Below are 19,210 nucleotides of genomic sequence, written 5' to 3'. Positions count from 1 at the left end.
CAGATACACATCGTAGTTTATTCACAGTTCCTCGAGACTACAGGAGAGGGAAAAATGGTAACACTTTTTAATACAGCTGGTGAATAAGGGCGTGACTCCCCTGTAGTTAAGTTTAATTTCAATGTATTTTACTACCAACTGATTAAAAAAAACAATTTCCCCATAATTAAATGTACTTCACAATGTACTGTACAATATAATTGTTTGTTACTAATAAAAACATTAGTTATTACTCCCTTTTTCTAGTGTACATACATTTAAGTGTTTGTAGGTAAATACATTTTAATTGCAATTTCAAATAAAATACACTGAAACACCATTTAATCATTGGGGAATTATGCCTTTAGTCTGTATTATAAAGTGTTAATGGAAAATAGATACAGTATGATGTCTTTCGTGGTTCCATAGTGAGCTGCATGAGTGGATGTAGGAGGGCATACTGCAGATGCAGCTCACAGCTTGTGTCATGATTTTCTTGACCTCAGTTTCTGTTAGTGATAATAGCTGTGATACACCATACAGACGCAGGCTCTTTGCCAGGTTACTAAAGTAGAAGTTAGATGTGGGGATGTAACCTGCATGAAAGCTGCTTAATTGCACCTCTTAATCTTTAAAAACAAACAAACACCTGAATTCAGTCTCATTGCTACAAGTGTAAATGCTACCATCACTCTATGGACTCAATAACTGCACAATTTCAAATCTCCTCTTGGATTAACATCAGTATAAAAGCTGTATGCTACTTCTTGGAGTGTAAGACTAGCTCGCAGCTGCTTAGCCATGGAATGACTTGGGTATGACTATGCTTCAGTGCACAAAATAAGGTCCATAAAGGCCTGGTTTGATAAATTAGATATGAAATTCTCTGCGGCCTGCTGGTGTGGGGGGGCTAGGAGGAGTTGGCCGTCCGACTGCGGTCTGGAGTGTGGGGCCTCCCTGCTGCTACGGAGTCGGGGCGGTCTGCCTCTCCCCACCGCAGGGAAAAGGGTAACACCACCTGGGTCTGGGTGCAGTTCCCCCCTCCAGGGGCAAGGGTACCTAGATCCGGTTTGTAGAGTACGCTTGGGGAGTGTGATTGTGTGTACAGCGCCTCTCTATGTCTGTCTCCACGTTGGGTGAGTGTGGAGTAAGTGCATATGAGGGCATGAGGGGGGGAATGGATGTTTGTGTCTGTGTGTGCCTGTATGTCTGTGTCTATATGTCAGGTTGGGTATCAGACGCCACCTCTCTGGGGACATCTCAGGCCCTCCAAGGTTTGGAGGCCTATCTCCACCCACCACCACTTCCCCTGCCAGTGGCGGACTCCCTCAGGTATCGGTGTGTTGGTGGTTCTTTGTGTCTGGGGGTGGGCGTCCGGGTACACACCTGCTCACTCCTTGGCGGCCGCTTATCGGGGCCTGGAGCCTGGGGCTCGCTCGGGCCACTTCGGAGGTGGGGTGCCCCCGGCCTCTCGGCCTGGGGCTCGGTCACTCTGGCACAGCTGGCTGCCGGCGGAGCTCACGGGCGCGTCACTGCAACCCCCCCTGGCTTCTGCTCCGCGGCTGCTGAGTGACCCCTCATCTGGGACTCTCCTCAGCTCTTACTGGAACAGTGGCGCGGCTGCCCCTCTGTTGGTCTTCCTTGGTCTCTTGTGTTCTGGGGGCGTCTGGATGTCTGGAGTTTTGATCTCCTCCATACCTGCTTCATGCCCTGGAGGACGGGGCTGTGGCCCCCCCACACCCTCTAACAGATCATTACATGAAGGAACCTTTGGAATGCAAGCATGCTGATCCACACAGGTATGCACACAGGTGTACACACGGGTATTCACAGACGCGGACTACAGCTTTCTTGGCTGCTGCCTCAAAGCACATTGTGCGCTGTCTATCTTGCGTGCTGCACAATATCGTTTATTATTTAGTATCTACTGATATCTACTGCTAGCTAGTTTATTGTGATGGTGCTGTTTTTTTTTTAATATGTTGCTCTTTGTTGTTTGCTTTCTCTTCTGTTTTTTTTCTCCATACAGGTGACCCAGGTGTTTTTTTTTTTCTTCTTTCTTCCCCCCCTTCTCACCGTCTCTTCTCCCCTTTGGTTTTCTTTCTCTCCCTCTCTTTCTTTCATTCTTTCTCCCTGTCCTATCCCCCAGTCATGTCTGTCCCGTTTGTAGCAACTGAAAATAAAATAAATTCACAATTATAATAAAGGTCAATCAAATGGACCAATATGGCAAGGCCATGATGATCCACTTGGTAAAATAAATCCGCTTGGCATCTTTCTTGGCCTTAAGACAACAATTCTGATGGCTAAAGATCCAAACAGGACACACAAAAAAAAAAAAAAAAAAAAAATTAGATATGAAAGAATTTGACTTGTCCACATAGATCTTTGACTTCAACCCCACTGAACACCTTTGGGAGAAAGTAGAATGGAGACTACAATCCAAGCCCTCAGTGTCCGGCCTCAAATGTTCTTCTGGGTGAAAATCTTGCAAAAAGAATTCCCAGAAGAATGGGAATGGTTTTCATAGCTGCAATGGTGGGGAACTCCATTTAGAATGGGATATCATAAAAAGCTCCTGTGGCTGTTATGTGTAATGTGTAGGTAGCTCACATAGTTTTGGCAACGTAGTATATGTGGACTTTTCCCCCAAATATTTACAGGCAGATGAACAGATAATAACAAATAATGGGTATTAAATATTTACAATAAGACGAAAGTAAGGAGGCAAAGGCTGCCGGGTCTGGAGAATTCAGATGTTTAGCTCTTTGCCAGGTACTGAAGTAGAAGTTAGATGAGGGGATGTAATCTGCATGAAAGCTGCCTAATAAGTTCAACTGCCAATCAGTCTTTCATCTCCACCGGGATGTGAATCCGAGACATAAATCCTATCAACTCAAGCCCTGCTTTGATGAGATGTTGGAAAGGGCTGGCCTGAAGAGCTAAAGAAGGACCGTCGGGTGTTTCTATATTTGCACCAAAACAATGAAAATGCTCAGATCACAAAATAGGTGGACTTACAGGAATACATTTTCCCACACAGGAATAGATTATTGGGGAAATTAGCCATTGTTTAAAGTATGTGTGCAAGAGATGCAAGGTCACTGTGCTTTTTTCAACAAATGAAATTTATTAACATTCTAGGAGGATAAAAAAGAAAAACAAACATGTATTTACAATGTCTTCACTGGTGACATACACAACTTGTTTACATGCCAGTCACATTTGTAGTCTTATAATTATAATCTGATTTGACATAAGGGATCCCAGCTATTATTAGACTTTGTTGAGTCTTTTCCATTAGGGCTGTGTCAGTTGAGAAAGCACAGATTAACCAGTCAGTGTTTACCTGGTACAGAAAGTGGGGCAAATGATAAACCTGTCCATGTGGGGACTTAAAGGCACATTCTAGTCAAAATGATCATCTGAGCAGACAGGTTCAGATATCACTGGGGTTATCAGGGAACTACAGTGCAGATTACCTCTAAATTAAATGGCTGATGCACCATTTTTTTGGGAGGATTGTGTGTCTGAGCATGTGCGGGTTGGTGGGGCAGACTCAGCTGAGGATGCCTCCTCTCATGTGTCCGCTGTCGCTCAGCCCGTGCTCTATAAGTTTGATGTCTTCCAAGTCATCTTTGATGACACTGATCAAATGACTTAAACCTTCCTGCTGTTGTTTTAAGTGCTGAAAGAGAGAGAAAAGGAGACAGTGTTTCAGTTACCGGGAGAAGACAACTTAAACATTCAGCTGTCTCCGCCTTCATCCACAAGTTTAGAGCAGTCTTCCTCAGATTAGAGCCACCAGTAAACAACACAGAAGCTCTGAGACCGACCTTGAAGCTAATGTTTTTACAATGTTACACTTATTTGCAATAAGGAAAATGCACCTGTGCAAGAGTGATTACTTCTGTCGTTCACTGTCAGCACCTCAGAGATTACCCGCGTGAAGGAAGCTGGGTGAGAACCCTGACTGGATGTTAACATCATGATAATCTTTCAGCTTTTTGCAACTTAGTATCGGAAGACTCAAATGTTACTTTAATGTTCTCCTTCTTAGTGTTTTTTAAGTCCTGGGCCGACTTTCAGAAATCACTGAACACATGTTGTGAATGCCTGCACAACAACTGCAGGTCAGAGGTGCTAAAGTTCCGACTCACCTGTCTGATTTCTCTGAGGAGGTCTGCGTCCACACTGTAGCGCTCTTCTGATCTCACAGCTCCAAAGTGGTTCTGCATCCGGATTTGGGACATTAATTCATTTAACCGACCCTGTAAGACAAAGACAGAACAAATACTGTAAAAAACAAACACACGTTTGACGTCTAATAGCTGCTAAGAACTGTACGAACTGTTCATTCATTTTAGGGCTGCAATGATTCATCAAGTAACTCGAAAAACTATTACAAAAATATCCTCAATGAAAAGTCTTCGCATTGTTTCTTTGTAGCACTCAGCTAAGAGAAACTAAGCTAACAAACGAAGCTCCATTGTGTCATGTCCCAAACTCGAAATGATTATTCATGCTTTTGTTTCGTCACGATTGGAATACAGCAATGCACTATACACACACACACGTCTTAGCAAAACCTCCCTAGAACGGTTGCAAATTGTTCAAAATGCTGTTGCCAGGCTTCTGACGAAATCCTCCAAGTTTTCACATGCGACTCCAATCTTGATGCAGCTACACTGGCTTCCAGTTTATTTCAGAGTGCAATTTAAGATTCTTTGAGAGCTCTTCATGGACAGGCACCAGGTTATTTCCCTGCTGATGGTGCCCATCTCTCCCCCCCCCCCCCCCTTTTGAATAATTTCTATTTCCTCATTAAGGCAAACGTATTTATGCGATTACTCAATTAGTCAATGGAGAATTGATAGAATACCTGATTACAAAAATATTTCATAGCGACTCTAATTGTTTGAAAGAACATAGCACTGTGCAGCCACAGTTTCAACACACTTGCCTTGAACTGTGTGGGGGCATTGAGTTCAGACTGAATGGTATCCAGCTGCACTCTGAGGTGCTCCTCGTCCACTTGGATAGCGTAGCCACTTTTTCGCTGGATCTCCTGTTTGATCAACACCTTCCAAGGGAAACAAAGGAGGAGAGATAAATATGGAAGGGAAAAAGAAAACTTATAAAGTAGTGAAGGGAAAGCTCTAGACTGATGTCATTCAGATATGACAGTTTATTTCATGCAAAACAGTTCTACTTTTCAATTCCCACACATTATTTTTATTTATGTAAACAGTGAATTTTGAGCTCCTACAGTTACTCTAAGTTTAACAGAGATGTAGGGATGTCTGAATGGCTTATTTAAAAAAAAAAAAAAAAAAGTGAGACAGCAACCTGCAGCACTCGGTGAGATAGATCCATCAACTTCCTCTTGTACTGGGCGATCTTTGCCACTGTGGTTGCTTGGTTCTTTTGCAGTTCACTGATGTCATTGGAGATAATCTGCAAGTCCACACATGCATGGTTGAAAACAGTGAGGATGAACCTTTGTGACATTTCCAGAATTCCTTTGATTGCAAGTACTTTATGCTTTTTTAAAACTGATAACAAGCATATGTTTGATATTAGAGGTCTTCACACATCCAAAATTTCATGCCCGAATGCAAAAAGACTTGGAAAAAGTTTCACCTGGAGCAAAATTAATTTATTATTTGAATGCAGGGGCCATGGACAACAGAGAAAAATGCCAAACCTGATCTGGCAAGGATGCTCAATCTGCACAGATATTAGAGCTGACTGTAAATCACAAGGTAGCTTAAATGTAATACTTCTTTAGAGTTATGTAGCCGTCTCTCCTGTGCTTGGCCGTGACTTTGACTAACCGCCTTTGCCAGGAAATTTAGGTTAAAAAGATCCAGGTGTTTCTGTTGCTCTTTCCTCTTCCTGATTAAAGCAGTGTGGCTAATACCTCTATACAACTTAAAGGTCCACTCGCTACAACAGATACTGTGACTCATTTTGAAGCAGCGTTTAACAGAGTGACGAGAACTTTGACATTTATAACATTATGCTGAAACACACACAGTTCAAGACCAACAGCCTTAGAACTGGACTCAAGTGACAATATTAAAAAGTAGAAAAAAGCAGATGAGAACCCACACAGCTACCAGGTCTCATGTTCTAGTTTAGTTTGAAATGTCCTAGGATATACATATGTGTGTGGTGGGGTGTGGTTTGTGGCTCAGCTGCAGGGAGGGGTGGAGCAATGATCAGCAGACCGTGCCAAGGGAGGCTGGCCGACACAGCTGATTTTCACCATACTAATCACACTTTCTCCCATTGCAGTAGCTGCTGGGGCCTGGGGATAGCAGTGCAGACAGAGTGCACAGTGGAGCAGAGCTGGGCTGAGCAGGAGAGAGATCCAAAGCAGAACTGAGCGATCTGGACAGTGTTTAAATAAACGTCCCCTGAAAGTGCAACTGAGAACTGTGTGCGTCTCGTGCTGGGATCAGCGTAACAAAGTGTTACAATATAAATATACTTGCTTCCAAACTGATTTTGTTGTTAACAGAACATTTCTACCTGAAATAGCAGGTAAACACGGGTGTTTCTAATCACATTAAAGCTGAACCTTCATGTCATTACTAACACCTGTGCTTACATGCACTGCACCCATGTTGAATCCTTTAAGAAAAAGAAGAAAAAAAATCTGGAAAATTAAAACCACAAACAGCAGGAACAGTGACTACTACACTCACATCCACTCTGGTCTGGTGCTGTTTAGTCATCTGCTCCTGGATCTGCAGCCTGCGGAGCAGCTCCTTAAATCCTACCATGGGCACTGGGATCAACCTGGACACAAAATGAAGCAGCAGCTTTTATTGAATTTTTGTTGAACTTGTAGTTAACGGTAACAACTCACAAAAAAACCTTTAGAAACTATTTATTATCGGAACTAGATCAAATCTGGGGAATTGGTGCCTCGGCTTTTCCTACTCAGGCTTTCAGAAAAACATTTCTCCTAATATGAACTAATTTATTAAAAATGTGTGAAAATGGGTCATGGATGTTTATGCTAGTGTGCTATTTCTATTCTTGTATGTTGCTTGCTTACTTGCTGTTTATTAGTGTTTGCTGGTCCCTCAATGGTTTGCAATATAGAACAGTTATCTTATCGTCAGCCCAGACTTTATGCTTATGCTTTAGCGCCCTCTATGGGTCATGTAGTAGACTAGGTTTTGAATTATTTATCATAACAGATAAATAATTCAGACTGTTTGTTATAGACTGATGAACACTTGGAGTCGATTCATGTTTATCTGTCATTTTCCATATTGGTTCAACTAAGTTAAATAAAATTGTATTATTTAGCCAGATGTCTTGCTTTTTATAAACTCGGGTAACTTTGCGTTAATTATAATAAAAACTTATAACAACACAACCAACTCACTTCTCTGGATCGGGGTTGTCCACCTTGGCCTGTTCCCAGATAATAGGATCCACTCCTGTTCAGGAAGAAACATTATTGGCAACTATTCAAAACAACCAACTTGAATGACACTTTCTTCTATTACAGTGGTCTCTCGCTATAACGTGTTTCACCTTTCATGGCCTCGCTGTTTTGCGGATTTTTTGTGTGTGCAATTTTGCATGTTTTTTTTTTTTTTTTTTAAAACAGCACTTTATATTCTGCGTCCTGATTGGCTGCAGAGCATTGTCAATCAATATCGTGCCATCTCCCCTGTACAGTACAGAGCGCATTCAGCTTTTCATATTTACATAAATCTTCGATTGCTAGCAGTGTGACTCTGAAGTGCTGTGCTGTATGTTTGTAAGTTTCCTCCCCAACAAACAACAACGTCGACGAAACGTTTTGCACCGTCAAAGGCAACCGCGGGTGCCTTTGGTTTCATTCTATAATACTGGACGTATTCTTCTACGAAGGTTTAAACTTTTTACAGCCTTAAAACATCTATAATAATTGTGAAAAATAAAGTTGGCTACTTCACGGATTTCACCTATTGCAGGTTATTTTTGGAACGTAACTCCCGCGATAAACGAGCGGCCACTGTACACAAGAAAAGAACACACCAAAGCACATTTACCTGCAGGAGCATTTTGCAGCAGCTGTTTGAGCTGTGCTGGGGACAGCTCTGTGCGCGTCACTGACATGACCACTCCAATCTGAGTGAGCTGGACCTTTATGTTAGCCTGCTCCAGGTAGTTGAAGAGGGTACTCGCTGGGATTCGCTTGGAGGTGCCGTTGGGAGAGCGCTCAACCAAATAAATGATCACCTCTGTTCTAAAAAGGACAGGAGATACAAGAGTGTTTCTACATGATCTACTACTACAACAAAAACAAAAAAAGAAAAATAATCACATATTTATGACTTACTGGTCATTCGACAGGGCTTTGACACCCTCTACATTGACAGTGAGGGTCTGGTTGCTTCCTAGGATCTTGTGGAGGGACTCGACCAGTTGCTGCTGCTGAGCTCTCACATCAGCTTCTTTTTTATTAAGAATCAAGACTACTAAACCATCTTCATCCTTACTCATCGGGATGCAGCTGTACCCCACCGCCTAGGAACCACAAGATACACATGACTACAATGTAAAATTCAAAGCAAAACAAACCAAACACACTGTGCTGAGCTTTCTGTCTTTACCTTGAACCTGCAGAATGGGTTCTCCTGATTGAACTCCACAGGTGGGTTGTTGTTGCTGTAGTAGCCCTTCCCTGTGCCCCAGTATGCCTGCAGCTGGTTCCATTTGGCAAGTATGGAGTCACGCTCATCTCCTAACAAGGTGGGAGCTGACAGAGCGGTGACCTGCTGGTAAAGCTGGGTGGACTGATTCTGACCCGCCTGCTGACCGAACAAGCCTCCTGGCCACGGGAACCAGAGGTAAAACATTTCACAGCTCATTTTATCTTATTCTTCAAATGTATTCAAAAAAAATTTTACTAGAAAAGAAAGATGCCAGAAAATCATGTGGAATTTAGTGAAATGTCTCCAATTTCATGATACCCAAAGTTGCATAATTATAACAACAAGGTATTGGCACCAGCTTTGAACTTTGTAAAAGATTTGTTTCTAACAGAATATCAGTCTGAATAGCTGTGGTTGGCTTTAACTCTGTTCAACAGATATCCATTTTATTTGTATTTTTCCCCTATTTGCAGGGAAATTGAGGTTCTTACCTTGCTGCTGCTGAGTCTGCTGGATATTAAAGCCTCCAAAGCCACCCAGGCTAGTTGCTCCTAGTCCAGTTCCAGTTCCAAATCCCGATGTTCCTGCAGCAGTCCCTGTGCTAAGCCCAGTCGGGAATCCAAACCCTTTGTTCTGCATGTTACCAAACAGGCTTCCTAAAACAAAACGTGCAAACACAGGGAGGAAGTATGATTGAGGAAGTACGAGTGCTCATGAAAAACCAGTTTAGAAAACAATGTTTGGGAAATATGCTTCCAGCTTTGCTGGAGAGACACCGCAGAAAATAAAAGGACTTTTGGCAGTTTTAGCATTTGTTATTTTACAACGGAAGCCTTAAAAGTGATACAATAGTTCCAAATAAATTTGTGGTAACAATCTAAATAAATAAAATTGTGAACATTTCATTGTTATCTGCAGTGTGGCAGCGTTTTTAGGTGTAAGTAAATGAATGAAATTTTCTATCCTTTTCCAGTGAGCTACTGCCACTCATGACACACTTCCTACTTTGAAGTTTGAATCCACTGAAACAAGCATTACGTAGAGCGACACAGCACGAGTCAAAAATAAGCACAAAAGTAGCCTAGGTGATGTTTACCACCTAGGCTCAGATGGCTGGCCCTGCTTTTGCCTGAGATTTTGTGCTGTTAATTTTTTTTCCTTCTCACTGTCGCCAAGTGCTTGCTCTTAGATTATTGGGGTTTTATCTCTATTATGGTAGGGTCTTTAGTTGCATTATATCAATAAATGTGAAATGAATTAAAGCCCATTTTTTTCTCTTCCAGTGCATTGCAATTTGGCCAGAAATGCAAGATGTTCTTCAAAAACCTAGCATTATCTTCATGTACCTTTCCTGGCTTGCACAGAAATGTTAACTGTAATAAAGCAGAGTGGGGGTTCAAACCAGCTCTATAACTAACCTGTTGCGGGGGGAGCAAAGCTAAATGTTGCCCCTGGTGCAGCAACAGTTGTCGTCGTTGTTCCGAAGCCACCGAATGCGCCTAAGAAGAAGAGAAAAGAAATGTGCTCAATGAGGTGACAAACCCCCCCAAAAGCAAAACAAAAAACAAAACAGGTGAGAGAATGACAGAATGAAATCACAACTGCTACGATTAATAAGAGGAGAATGAGAATTTCACTACAATATAGCGATTTACCTCTACACAAAGGTGAAAGTGTAGTGACTCTTGACAGCAATCAAATGAAATGACTAAAAATTCAACATTTTATCTCTTCATGCAATCACAGCGATGCATTGTGTTCATGAAATGAATCACCAGGTGAGGAGAAAACGATCCTTGATCCACACAGATATCAAACAATGGATAGAAATGTAAGTTTACAGACAGAGTGTACTGATTCACAGAGGTCATCTACCTGTGCTAGCCAGGCTATTACCAAAATTGAAAATTGTGCCAGTGGTGGTTGCTGTACCAAAGCACCCCACATTAAAGCTGACTGCTGCCGGGTTTGCATTTAAACCGAACCCCCCAAAACTAAACCCACCAGCCGTGGTGTTTCCAGCTCCCAGCCCCCCAAATCCTGCAGCCAAAGCAGGCAGGCAGCGAGAAAGAGAGAATGACATGGAATTAAATGACACAACGCCAGATTTAGCACAGGCTCATTTATTGTAAAAACAGTCTTCAAGTGTCTTAAAAGAAAAGTCTGAACAATGAGCGTCTTACCAGTGTTGGTGGAGCCAAAGCTAAAGCCTGTGGCTGGTGCAGCAGTGGTGGTGGTGGCTGCCCCAAAACCAGGGGCTGTTAGAGCTAATGGAGGCAAAGCACACAAAAATAATACATTATTGGCTTTATTTTGCATTAGTTAGTAAAACAAAACGTTAACAGCAAGCACAAGAAGAAGGTCTTTATCTTCTATGTAGCAACCCCTGAAGGAATTTTCTTTTACAAACGGACCGTTTACTTAAGTCCCCACAATTGCAGTTCCCAGATGTGAGTGAATCCCACATTCCCATGATAAAATGCTCAACTTTAGCTATGAATACCACATTAACAGCCTAGTACAGACAGTTTTGGACTGTATGCAACTATCTGTGCTGAATACTAGTAAGGTCCTAGTTATACAGCAGTCATACAGGCTTTGAGGCTAGCTGGCAACTAAGTGGCAACCACTGGTTGCAAGGGAAAAAAAACAAAAAAACAACACATTCCCTGGTTGGCGATTGGTTACAAAAGACAGCTGGCTGTCACTGAGTGAAATCGGTTGAAAATGCTGCATCAAAAGCCTCCTTTATGATTGCATCTTATGGAAGATGATGACTTGTCTGCAAACACCAACTACTTGCGGAGTCGTAGTGAAATTTGGAAAAAGTGCGACAAACCAGAAACGGAGTTCTGTAGCCATCAAATTACAAATTATGCTTCAGTATTCCAACCAATATATTTCAAAACATACAACTTTTACTCTGAAGGTGAACACTCTCAGTTTACAGTTTGTGTCACACTTTTCACAGTTTTACTAGTGCATGGAGAGCAGCTGGTGTATCTTCCATGCAAACTAGGCAACCACTAATCTGCTAGCAATCACAAGGAGGCTCTTCAATGCAGCACTGCATTCTTTTTTTTTGACACCAATTTCACAGCAACAACAGCCAACAACTACTCGCTAAACAGTGAGAAAATGCACATTTGGTTGCTGGATGACTAAAGACCATCCAAATAACCAGACCTCTTGGGGAAGCTCCAGGAATGCTTGCTTAACGACCAATACCTTTCAGGTGGTGGTCTTTATCAAGCTCATCACGAACTGGACACCCTGACAATGTTTATAGCGTTGGTGCCTTTTTGAGCATTTAGAAGTATCCTGTCTCAGAGTGAAGCTGAAAAACTAGTTCATGCATTTATTACTTCCAGGCTGGAGTACTGCAATTCATTATTATCAGGATGTCCGTAAAACTTGCTGAAAAGCCTTCAGCTAATCCAAAATGCTGCAGCAAGAGTGCTGACAGGGACTAGAAAGAGAGAGCAGATTTCTCCTGTATTGGCTTCCTGGTAAATCCGGAATTGAATTCAAAATCCTGCTCCTCACATACAAGGTCTTAAATAATCAGGCCCCATCTTATCTTAATGACCTTATAGTACCATATCACCCTATTAGAGCACTTTTTGACAAACAATATGGCTTGTTGTGTGATACTACCCATCCAAGCAGTTCAGGTTTATGAGTGACATTTGAGTATTTAATTAGTTTGTTATTTAGGACTGATTAGCAGCTATCTGTATCTGTGAGGTGCACCATATAGTGAGTGCTTAGTTAGCTGGTTGAGCCCCGTCATCCAAATTGCCCATGTTAAGGATTTAAACCCAAGAAACCAACTGGTAGATATGTTGAAAGTGCATCAAGAGGTGAAGAAATGCTCAATTTAAAACAAACTTACTAACAAAACAAAACAAAAACACCCAGAAGCTTTGAGCCCTAGACTGAGGGAACCTAGTGGGCTCAGTTATGCTCCGAGAAGAAGGGTTTGATCACATTGGTGGCGGTTACGTGATGATAATGCCCCATGTACAGGATAAACCCCGTAAGGAGTGAATCTGGGTCTAAGCTTTGGACTTACTACCGAATCCGGATGAGGCTGTGGTTGTGGTGGCTGGGGTGCCGAAGCCAAATGTTGTCGATGGCGTAGTTTTGGCTCCAAATGAACCGAATGAAAACCCGGACGTGCCTTTTAGAAACAAACAAACAACGAGAGAGCGCTGTAAGTACTGGGTAAGCTTGTATTAGCTTCCACACGGGCATCCAAAACAGTTAGCCACAAGAGCTAGGTCTCACTGGAGCCCAGTTTAGCACCGAAACACGCGAACACAAATCCGACTGCAATTCATTAGTTGCACTGACTCAAGTGTAAAAGCGCTCTCTGTTTTCACGTGATGTCTGTCGTTAGCCGGTAGACGAACCCACCGTAACAACTGAGGGTGAACCATTAGCCGACCATTTCTATGTATTACTCATGTACAAGCATTAACACAGCTTTAGCTTCGACACGAAATATGTGACACATCACCAGCTCTTACAAGTATTTCATAATTAACTAAAAATGTCCATACTTGCTGCTGGGTTGCTCGTGGCACCGCCAAAATTGAACGCCATGTTGAGTGCTGTCACCACGGACACCTTCTTCTTCGTCTTCTGCTGCTGCTGCTTCTTCGTCTGACTCTGGTCCAACTGGGTGGTGCACTACCGCCACCTGCTGTCCCAAAATAATAATTGAACAGCCGCCGGTACAAAAACAGTAGGTTACTTTTATGAAAAATATTTGTGGAAAGGAACATGACCGGTGTTGTGCCAAAAAGTGAGATGTTTCCGTGTGTTTTCTATGTGCAATATATTTGATTATATTGGTAAATAGATTGCAATCAAGAGGGGGGTATGAAGGGGTTTTAAGATAAGATAGAACTTTATTAATCCCTCGGGTGGGTTCCTCTGGGAAATTCGATTTCCAAAAAGCACATCACTGACAGAAGTTACAGTTACAGAATATAATATATATATATATACACACACACACACACACACATACACACACATATATAAATACAGAGACAAATATAAATAAAATATATGAAGGGGATAAATAGAATAAATAGGAATAAAAATAAAAATACAAGTGAATTGCACATTTCAAGTATTGAGGTCTATTGCACTGTTGACTATTTACAAAAGTATTGCACAAGGTATTGTACAGTGAGGTGAAGAGGCACTACAGCTTAGTTGTTCCCCCCTCCTTTGTCCTCCTGTCTCCCCTCCCTCTCCCCTCCAGAGAGGAGTTAAACAGTTTGATGGCGTGTGGGATAAAGGAGTTTTTAAGTCTGTTAGTTCTTGTCTTGGGGAGAAGCAACCTGTCACTGAACAGACTCTTCTGGTTGTTAATGGCCGTGTGCAGAGGATGCCCAGCATTGTTCATAATGTCCAGCAGTTTCTTTAGTGTCCTTTTCTCTGCCACTGTCACCAGAGTGTCCAGCTTCATGCCGACCACAGAGCCAGCCTTCCTGATCAGTTTCTCTAGCCTGCATGAGTCCTTCTTTGCTGTGCTGCTCCCCCAGCACACCACAGCATAGAAAAGTACTCCAGCAACCACTGACTGGTAAAACATCCTCAGGAGCTTCCTGCAGATGTTAAAAGACCTCAGCCTCCTGAGGAAGTACAGTCGGCTTTGGGCTTTTTTATACAGGTGCTCTGTGTTGCATGACCATATATGTAAATAAAGAAATGACCTGCTTTGCAAGTATGATTATTACTGTGCAATACTGTACCAACATTATAAAATATATGTTATATAATTATATCGGTTTTTAAAAAAAAAAATTTATTTTAGCTTTTTGCATTGTAATAGGAATCTTCCTTCTGGCTCAGAATGACCAGAACAGATACGTTTGGCAAATTCTCGACAGATTTTAAACCAGTGTGTCATTTACAGCTGTTTAAATCCTGGGAATCAAGTTTTGGGCACACTGCAGATTTATTTTCTACACATGCATGATGGAAATTAGCGCATTGCATCTCTATTTATTGAGATCTGGAGACTGTAGAGGCCATTTGAATACAATAAACTCTTTATGTTAAAAAAAATAGCTTGAAATCATTTGAGATTTGTGAGATGATGCATTGTTCTGCTGGAACCATCATAAAATAGGTACACTGTTAGAAGGGATGGACATGGTCAGCAGCAATACTCAGGTAGCCTGTCATGTTTAAACAATGCTCAATCGGTATTAAGAGGTGCCGAAATGTACCAAGAAGATATGCCCTGCAACACTACACCAGCACCACCAACAGCCTGCCCAGCTGATACAAGTCAGGATGTTTACAACAGCACCATTCAAATGTTTCAGCAGAAACTGAGACTGGCAAACATTTTCCAACCTTCTATTGTCCAATTTTGGTGAGCCTGTGTGAAGGGGTGGCATCGGTGTGGTCTTCTGCTGCAGATCTGCATTAAGGTTTGATGTGTTATGGGTTCAGAGATAATCTTCTCCTAAAAGCTGTCTGGGCATTCTCCTCTGACCTTTACAGCTCACTGGATATTTTTTAGACCTTTTTCTGTAAACCCTAAAAATACTTGTGTTGGAAAAATCCCAGTAGATCAACAGTTTCTGAAAAATTTAGACCAGCCCACATGGCACAAACAATCCTGCCTCATTCAAATTCACTTAAATCATCTTTCTTCCCAAGTCATCTTGACCATCTCTACTTTTTAAAAACGTTCAAATCACATGAGCCAATATTGTATATAAAGGTTTTAGAGCGACGTGTGCTCCCCTCCAGATGACATCTATTTCAGGGAAGGCCTTGTGTATTTCTGCAGGACAATGCAAAACCACATACTGCAGCGATTACAAAAGCATGGCTTAGTTGGAGAAGAGCCTGGGTGCTGAATTGTCCTGCCTGGAGTATAGATCTTTCACCTATAGAGAACATTTGGCACATCATTAAACGAAAAATGACCACAAACTCTTCAGTGGCTGGAAACCTATATCGGGTAAGAATGGGACCAAATTCCAACAACAAAACTCAAGAATCTCATAACCTCGAGGCCCAGACGTGCTTCAAACTGTTTTGAAAAGGAAAGGAGATGCTACATCAGGGTGAACACGTTGCTGTCCCAAATATTTTGAGACCTGTAGGAAACATCAAATTTGAAACGAGCTCATTTATTTATGCTCTGATGTGAATACAATGTTGGCTCATGTGATCTGAAAGTCTTTTAGTTTTCATTTTGTTCAAATTTAAAGAACATCCCAACTTTCTGCAATTTGGGTTTTACATAAAAAACAAACAAACCTTTTCTTTGTGGAAAACGTCCAATAACAGTCCAATAACTCATCTATATATGTTTAGCATAGCTGCAACTTTAAGCTGCATGTTTCATGTCTACCTTCAGGGATGCCAGCTGAAACATCTGCTAACTGATATTTGAAAAGGTGAAATTAAACATAATTCGAAGCAGCACAATTTTCTGGCTATTCTGGGGACCGAGTTATATCATCACTATCTGGGCACAGCTCACTGTACAAAAGCCAAAAACTAGATCCAGTAATTTAAACAAAGAATGTCAGCGATGTACTTATTGTGATAATATTTTATTGCCAACTATCTCCCCGTCGCTTGGCGCAGAATCGGACTTCTTCACAAAAAAAGAAAGGAAATAAAAAGAGACAAACACCAGTCAACAAGACCTGTACTGAAACTACTTTTTATTTTTTGTATACAGAATAAAAACATTCAACATTTTCAAAACAAGTATGTGTTTTATGGCAGTAACAATACTTTCAGGAAACATCTACAATCAAAGTATGGCACTGCATAGCTCAGCGAACAGTCCACGCATTGCTTTATGTGTTTTGGTTTTATCGACACAGCAAAATAATTTATTCTCTTTAGCCACAACTGTGTTTTTATACTGTTTATTGTGTATTTTTCAAAGGGATTCAGATGAATCCTGTCTTTCATCTCCTTGTGAGTTTGTAACTCTTATATAAAACACTGTGCACAAAGTTTCTAAAATGCAATCATTTTTTCCTTATTATAGTGTACGTGTTAAACACTTTACTAAAATCAAATGAATCCACTAATATCTGATATAGTCATTACGATTATCACAGTGCATATAAGCCTTTAATTAAAATGTTACATGAGCAGTAATAAAAGCCGGAATTCTGCAGCATTTTCCAGATCACATTATGACGGCACATTTTCATCACCAGCATCGAGTGAGAAAACTGTGACCCTGCACAACAACCTGCTAGTCAGGCAGAGAGTTTTCAAAGTGCAGTTTGACCCTACTGTTTGATATTAGAAATATCAAAAGGTTTTGTTATTTATTTAATTATTTTTTGGTAGCTGAAAGAAGAAGAAGGAAAAAAAGTCACGAGTAGATTTGTTGATATGGCACAGTGTTATGTTCACGCAACAAAAATCTTTAAAAGGAACAAGAAATCCAGTAACTTTAAAGACACTACTACAGCATCTAAAAGACATTTAAGTATATCACTTAGTCATAAACAGTTACACAGGGCAAAATACTGTCAACACATAAATTCTGTACTGTCTGAATCATGGTGTTACGACCCGGCTCAAAAGCCGCAACATAAAAAAGGAGACGAATACCAGAGTGTAGGTAAAAAGAGGTTTATCTTAAAATGGACTATCAGGTTGGCTAAAATTGCTGGTGCCACCAAGGCAAAGACTAGTGAGCTCCCTGGGAAGCTTGCCTCAGGTATGCTTTTATCCACACCTGATTAGGTGTGGCCAATTAGCACCAGCTGAACACACTGAGCAGATTCGAGGCTGCAGAGGGACGTAACAATGGTTTCAACCAAAGAAATCTGCCGTGGTTAAGGCTTTAGAGCTTTATAAATATTTATAAAGTTCTTACATGAAATGTCTTTAATTCAAACATTTCTACAATGACACATTTAAAAAACAACAACACAAAAAACCATAAAGCAAGGTTGGTCTTACTTTACAAATTAAAATTTCCAAAATATACAGTGTTTTGTCCGATACTCATCCCCATCACACGCTGAGAGGAATGTAAGCAGTTCGTCACTTCTTACACTGTATGTATTTACAAACAAATGCCATACTCTGAAGATTCTCAGGTATGCTGGTTTTGTTAGATAACCCTCTATGCGCCATGGATGAGCAGAAAATATTATGTGACATTTTTTTGTAACATGAAATGCAAATGAGACATAGTAACACTGATTTATCATCCGGTATATTGTGCTTTCTCCTGCTTTAATAACTGCTTTACAGCTTCTAAGATGAGACCCCCTGAGAGTGAAATATAACACCCCAAAAAATCATTAGTTTAAGGATTTCATCACATTGCTCCCCAAATGACTTCGGTGCGCTTGTACAAGTAATCATTCCAAAAATCTGAAGTCTAAAGCAAGACAAATGAGTTTAGCCATAATGAAAGGAAGTTAACTATGTATGGAGGACCAAGACTGCCAAATTAAGAAAAAAAAAAATCATAATTATGATTTAAATGCACTGTTGTGCCAAACATATTTGCTTTTCCAAATGAACCTCTATAAACTGTGTGTGAAGCTGGATTTTAAAAAATATGTGTTTTTATAACATGCTTAGTGCTATATTGCGCCAGTACAGAATATGACATTACTGGACTGGTTGCTGCTAATAGACTTACATTAGCTTATGTTAGCTAACTAGTGACACTCAGTAACTCAGCGGACAACAAGGACACTTAAAACAGTCTAATAAAGACAGTCTGGGAAAAGCAGTCTCTTTGGCTGCAACAATGAATGTTTCGTTAAAAAACAAAAACAACCAGAATATAATGTCCACTTTCACTCTCCATTCCTTAAGCAGTGAGTGGTTCTTTGTTGTTTGGCTAGTTGGGACCAAAACAGGAAATCTACATGTAACCCCAACCCACTCAAAAAACACAAAAATGCCAACAGAGAGATGAAATTAAATCTGATTGTAGATAAACAGAATAATTATGACAAATGTAAATAATATGGGAGGTCGGCAGGGGGTCGCTGACCAGTTTCTGGCCCGAGTGTGACTGAGGTGTCAATCACAACAACTCTACTATGGAGCCATAGTACAAAGGTAAATAATACAAAAGCAAACACAATCATTTACAAATGCATTGTAAATAATGTAATAAATTCCATTAACCTTAATTTACTCATTTTTTTCCATGTCTTCTTAATTTTGGCAGTTTTGATCCTCCGTCATTTAAAGGGTGTGATTGTTTTAGAACAGGGGTCCCCAATCCCAGTCCACGAGGGCCGGTGTCCCTGCAGGTTTTAGATCTCACCCAGGGTCAACACACCTGAATCACATGATTAGTTCATTACCAGGCCTCTGGAGAACTTCAGGACATGTTGAGAAGGTAATTTATCCATTTAAATCAGCTGTGCTCAATCAAGGACACATCTAAAAGCAGGGACACCGGCCCTCGCGGACTGGGATTGGGGACCCCTGTTTTAGAACCACCACAGAGCACACTCGTCATCTCTGCTTACTGGATGACTGTTTACAACTATTTTTACATAATTAGCAGCAGCTAG

At 41.1% G+C, this 19,210-nt stretch overlaps 1 protein-coding gene across 6 annotated transcripts; it reads right to left on the bottom strand.

Annotated features, from left to right (window-relative positions):
• Positions 1–3,089: 3,089 nt before the first annotated feature.
• Positions 3,090–13,374, bottom strand: nup54 (nucleoporin 54). Of its 6 annotated transcripts, none has more exons than XM_080304165.1 (15): positions 13,211–13,374; positions 12,721–12,828; positions 10,829–10,912; positions 10,521–10,685; positions 10,064–10,144; positions 9,137–9,301; positions 8,604–8,821; positions 8,330–8,517; positions 8,040–8,236; positions 7,385–7,439; positions 6,693–6,786; positions 5,329–5,436; positions 4,943–5,062; positions 4,140–4,250; positions 3,090–3,667 (listed from the first exon to the last, which is right to left on the bottom strand). In XM_080304165.1, exons 1-15 carry the CDS (start codon positions 13,251–13,253, stop codon positions 3,539–3,541), a joined length of 1,866 nt encoding a protein of 621 aa, XP_080160291.1. In that variant the 5' UTR covers positions 13,254–13,374; the 3' UTR covers positions 3,090–3,538. The 6 variants fall into 6 exon arrangements, with proteins under 6 accessions (XP_080160291.1, XP_026029308.1, XP_026029309.1 ...); XM_026173523.2 differs by having other exon boundaries at positions 10,650–10,685; positions 13,211–13,373; XM_026173524.2 differs by lacking the exon at positions 10,521–10,685 and having other exon boundaries at positions 13,211–13,373.
• Positions 13,375–19,210: the final 5,836 nt, after the last annotated feature.

This window comes from Astatotilapia calliptera, chromosome 7 (assembly GCF_964374335.1).
Source record: "Astatotilapia calliptera chromosome 7, fAstCal68.1, whole genome shotgun sequence".
NCBI classification, from domain to species: Eukaryota; Metazoa; Chordata; class Actinopteri; order Cichliformes; family Cichlidae; genus Astatotilapia; species Astatotilapia calliptera.
Note: the sequence above shows the minus strand (reverse complement) of the source record. Positions and strands in the feature narration are given on the sequence as shown.

Bases quoted from the DNA above. Each gene is read 5' to 3' on its own strand.
- nup54 (XM_080304165.1), bottom strand. From the start codon at position 13,253: ATGGCGTTCAATTTTGGCGGTGCCACGAGCAACCCAGCAGCAA. The intron at 10,686-10,828 runs GTAAGACGCTCA...CTTTGGCTGCAG, and splicing joins CTTTGGCTCCACCAACACTG to GATTTGGGGGGCTGGGAGCT. The intron at 6,787-7,384 runs GTGAGTTGGTTG...TTTTGTGTCCAG, and splicing joins GACAACCCCGATCCAGAGAA to GTTGATCCCAGTGCCCATGG.